This window comes from Sinocyclocheilus anshuiensis, unplaced genomic scaffold (genome assembly GCF_001515605.1).
Source record: "Sinocyclocheilus anshuiensis isolate Anshui unplaced genomic scaffold, SAMN03320099.WGS_v1.1 scaffold1849, whole genome shotgun sequence".
Lineage (NCBI taxonomy): Eukaryota > Metazoa > Chordata > Actinopteri > Cypriniformes > Cyprinidae > Sinocyclocheilus > Sinocyclocheilus anshuiensis.
This window is the reverse complement of record NW_015541038.1, coordinates 361292-363778: the sequence shown is the minus strand read 5'-3', so window position 1 is coordinate 363778 and position 2487 is coordinate 361292. Positions and strand designations below refer to the sequence as shown.

Below are 2487 nucleotides of genomic sequence, written 5' to 3'. Positions count from 1 at the left end.
TGGCATGTCACCATATTCTAATTTGTTGAGATAGTGAATTGGTGGGTTTTTGTTAAATGTGAGCCAAAATCATCACAATTAAAAGAGCCAAAGACTTAAACTACTTCAGTCTGTGTGCATTGAATTTATTTAATACACGAGTTTCACAATTTGAGTTGAATTACTGAAATAAATGAACTTTTCCACGACATTCTAATTTATTGAGCTGCACCTGTATATGAAGGTCTTATCGTCATTTTTCAACTTCCCACTGGCCGTCCAACGGGCCTCACCAATGCCAAGGATGTCAAGATGATAGCGATCAAATTCTCCCAGGAGTTGCGCCAATTTGCCGGTTTGGTATAATGTCTGGACGTTCAAGGTAGCGAATCGAAATGATGACTTGGCATTGAGGAACTTGCCGTGCATCAGGGATCGGACCTTCGAATGACTTTGTTCCGACACTGTCATCCATGGTCGGCAGTCATCTCCGCCATCAAAAGCACAAAAGAGATCACTTCTTGTCGTTTCTGTAGCAACAGAGGTTTTTATGGGGTGGGGTCGCTGGCCCCACGCCCAGCCCTCCTCCTTTACCCGGGCTTGGGACCGGCATGGGGTAAACCGAGGAAAAAATGGGGAGAGTTTTATATATTGAGGTGTAGACGTAAGTGGTATACATCACCATACCTCACCGGCTGATTGATTACTAGGGGTGTCGAAATTAATCGTTTCTTCGATGCATTGCAATGCAGACGAGGACGATTCGGTATCGGTTCAGTAATAGACCATAACCGATTATAACATACTGACGTTTTTCTGACGTCATTTGTCGCATACGTGCTTTGTCGCGGTAGCATACATTAGGCGCGTTCGGCTTGAAGCGCCGTTGCGCAGGAGGATCAGTGTATGACCAAGTACCGCGAGAGCGATAAGAGAGCAGACGGATCCGTATGCTTTCGTGGTTGATGTCATATACTCATCCTGCTTCAAATCGAACGCGCCTAATGGCGGAAGGAGGCGAGACGCGGGTAATTAACAATGCTCCAACTACTTTAAAAGTTGACATCTGGCCACATTTCGGCTTTTATGAGCAACCTGAGCACGACCTGGAGAAGACACACGCTGTGTGTAAATCATGTCACGCACAATGCAATATGTAGGGGGTAGGGATGGGCAAATTAAGCCTTGTGAAGTACTGAGGCTTTCCTCTGACTGTTTTGGGAAAAGATTCAAAGCTTCGAGTGTCTCGAAAACAGCGCCATCTGGTGGTTCATCAAAAATATAGCAGCCAAAAGCCTGTGAAGGACGCTCCGCAGGACGAGGCATCTACCACATATTCCAAAGATCGATTCAAGTTTCGTGCACAAATAAAAGCCTAATAGTGTGTGTGTTTGTGTTTGTTGAGTTTCTGATAAATTCATTTACCCATTAAACTGTGCAATTTAATACCAGTACGAATATCAATATGATGTAATAGAAGAATAATGTACTCATATGAATTGCATATGACAAATATTGAATTTTTCTGAAATAATTTGTATTCTTCATATTACTTGTATGACTGGGTATCCAAAATGTAACAAAATAAGTCCGAATTAAAACTTATTCGTAAAGTAAGATCTGGGGGATCGAATATATCGTAACCGAACCGAACCGTGAGACCAGTGTAGGTTCACACCCCTATTGATTACATTCAAAACTTAACATTTTTGTGCACATTTTCTGAGATGATATATTAAAATATGCAAATGATGCATTAAATAATTAAGTATGCACTCATTTGTGTGCATTTCCAGAACATAAATCTGAACTTTGGATAAATTCAGGATCAAACTTTTTGATTTTGTTGTCATTTTCCAGAGGGGATTCTGGATTTCTCTTTTTATTACTCCATAAATCAGAAAATACTGTCAACAGACAGAAAACAAACACATTCTCACCGTGTTTTTAGGAGTGAAATGTTGTATAAATCAGTGTGAATGAAATATGAACAAACCTTCAGAATATAGAGAGGAATAAAACTGTAGTTTGGTGTTTGCAAGAGAAAAAACTCTTTAAAGATTGAAATCTACAGACGCATATAAGCGCAATAAAATAATAAAATGTAATGATATGGCCAAACAGACCTCAAATTGAATCGGTGCAATAAAAAACACTGGTTGTATTTGTAGCGTTTCACCAGAAATGTTATTCGTTTGCATACTGCTGGGTCTGTGCAGTTCACAGTCATATGAAAGCGTGAATATGAATGAGTTCGGATGTCAGATGATTGACAGCTGTCACTCTCTGTCTCAGACGTGCCAGCCAGTGGGATGTACTTCATGACGTACGAGTGGCTGAAGTACACGCTCACGCCGGAGGGCAAGAGGTCAGTCAGATCACATGACGGCTCTTGTTAATAATTACATATGCAAACATGCCCTACATTGATCACGTGTGTGACTGTGTGTGTGTATGTGTATGTGTGTGTATGTGTATGTGTGTGTGTGTGTGTCTGTGTGTGTGTGT

The 2487-nt window shown here is 40.9% G+C and overlaps 1 protein-coding gene across 1 annotated transcript in view; it reads left to right on the top strand.

The window, feature by feature from the left end:
• The window catches only part of slc25a20 (solute carrier family 25 member 20), a 26167-nt gene that overhangs the window by 21357 nt on the left and 2323 nt on the right, over positions 1 to 2487 (top strand). Inside the window, 1 exon segment of the mRNA XM_016488928.1 lies at positions 2275 to 2347. Within this exon segment, the coding sequence (XP_016344414.1) occupies positions 2275 to 2347 (73 nt within the window).